The sequence below is a fragment of the Perkinsus marinus genome, assembly GCF_000006405.1.
Source record: "Perkinsus marinus ATCC 50983 genomic scaffold scf_1104296972916, whole genome shotgun sequence".
Taxonomy (NCBI): Eukaryota; Perkinsozoa; order Perkinsida; family Perkinsidae; genus Perkinsus; species Perkinsus marinus.
Genome location: NW_003201610.1, coordinates 1 through 1,084, shown reverse-complemented (window position 1 = coordinate 1,084; position 1,084 = coordinate 1). Strand labels below are relative to the sequence as shown.

The 1,084-nt window shown below is 52.6% G+C and overlaps 1 protein-coding gene across 1 annotated transcript; it reads left to right on the top strand.

Moving 5' to 3' along the window:
- Positions 1–31: 31 nt before the first annotated feature.
- On the top strand, positions 32–946 carry Pmar_PMAR023163 (pyruvate dehydrogenase, putative; the record flags this gene model as incomplete). Its single annotated transcript, XM_002766455.1, has 6 exons — positions 32–173; positions 222–267; positions 312–451; positions 498–669; positions 709–793; positions 846–946. Coding segments are annotated over 6 exons (686 nt in total), but the record flags the coding sequence as incomplete, so codon positions are not given.
- Positions 947–1,084: the final 138 nt, after the last annotated feature.

Here is a 1,084-nt window from a genome sequence, read left to right as displayed (position 1 = left end):
ATCGTCAACTCGCGAGGTATAGATTAATACTATGAACCTCCTGCCAGACTTCAACTGTAGATTCGCCACTGACCCCAAGGAGAGACAGCAAATAGAGGAACTCTCTTCCAATCCGGCTGCAATGGCCCCCACCATCGGCGAGGCCCTTCTTAGTTTCAACTCTGCAAGACCCAGTAGAGCTTTCACCATAGCACCATGACTGATGATGGTTCCTCGTCCAGGTCTCGAGCATTTGCTGAACTTGGTACCTATCATCCGTCCTAGACTGTGAGTGTGATACACTCGGTAGAGTGAGAGTCGTCACCCCATAGGTACTCTATCGCGTCATCGCCACGTCTAGACGGTGGTGGCCGAGTTGACCTACTGGTGGTCCTTGCTAAGTGGTCTGACCAGAGCGGCTCTCTCCGTAGCGGTCTCTGTAGTACATTCATCAATACCCGTTTGAAAGCTGGTGAGGCCAGTTTCAAGATCACTATGGACCCCCAGTGTATCCTCAGGTGACGTCTTGAGATGTGGTGTAACGGCTGGGACGTTCACCCTGCCTACTTCAATCACCGCGCCTATGGTCATGACCGGCCTGGGCACGGGAATAGCCCCCTTCCGAGCCTTCGTACAGGACCGAGCCATCAGGGCCAAGTTGACTGATGAGAAACCGGGTCCAATGATAGTGTAAGTTTGTGACTGCACTAATGGTGAGTATCCTCCAAGATACTATGGAGCCCGGCATAAGGCAAAGGACTTCGCCTTCGGAGAGGAATTCGAGGGTTACGCCCGAGCCGGTATTGTCACGGAAGTGGTAGGCTCAGTGGGGATGCTGGTAGGGTCCGGACAGCTTGTCGTGACAGGTCGGAGCCTTCAGCAGAGACCAACCAGAGAAGGTTTACGTTCAGCATAAGATAGCACAAGACGGGGAGAGACTCTATGACCTTCTGGTCACAAAAGGAGGGTGGGTCTGATGCTTTTGTACACTTTCTCTTGAAGTTCTCTCACTGCTGTATTCAGTTATTTCTACTTGTGCGGCCAAGCAGGACATGTCCAGCAGGAGGTTGAAGATGCTTTATCATCGGCGCTCGGCTCTCGAGAG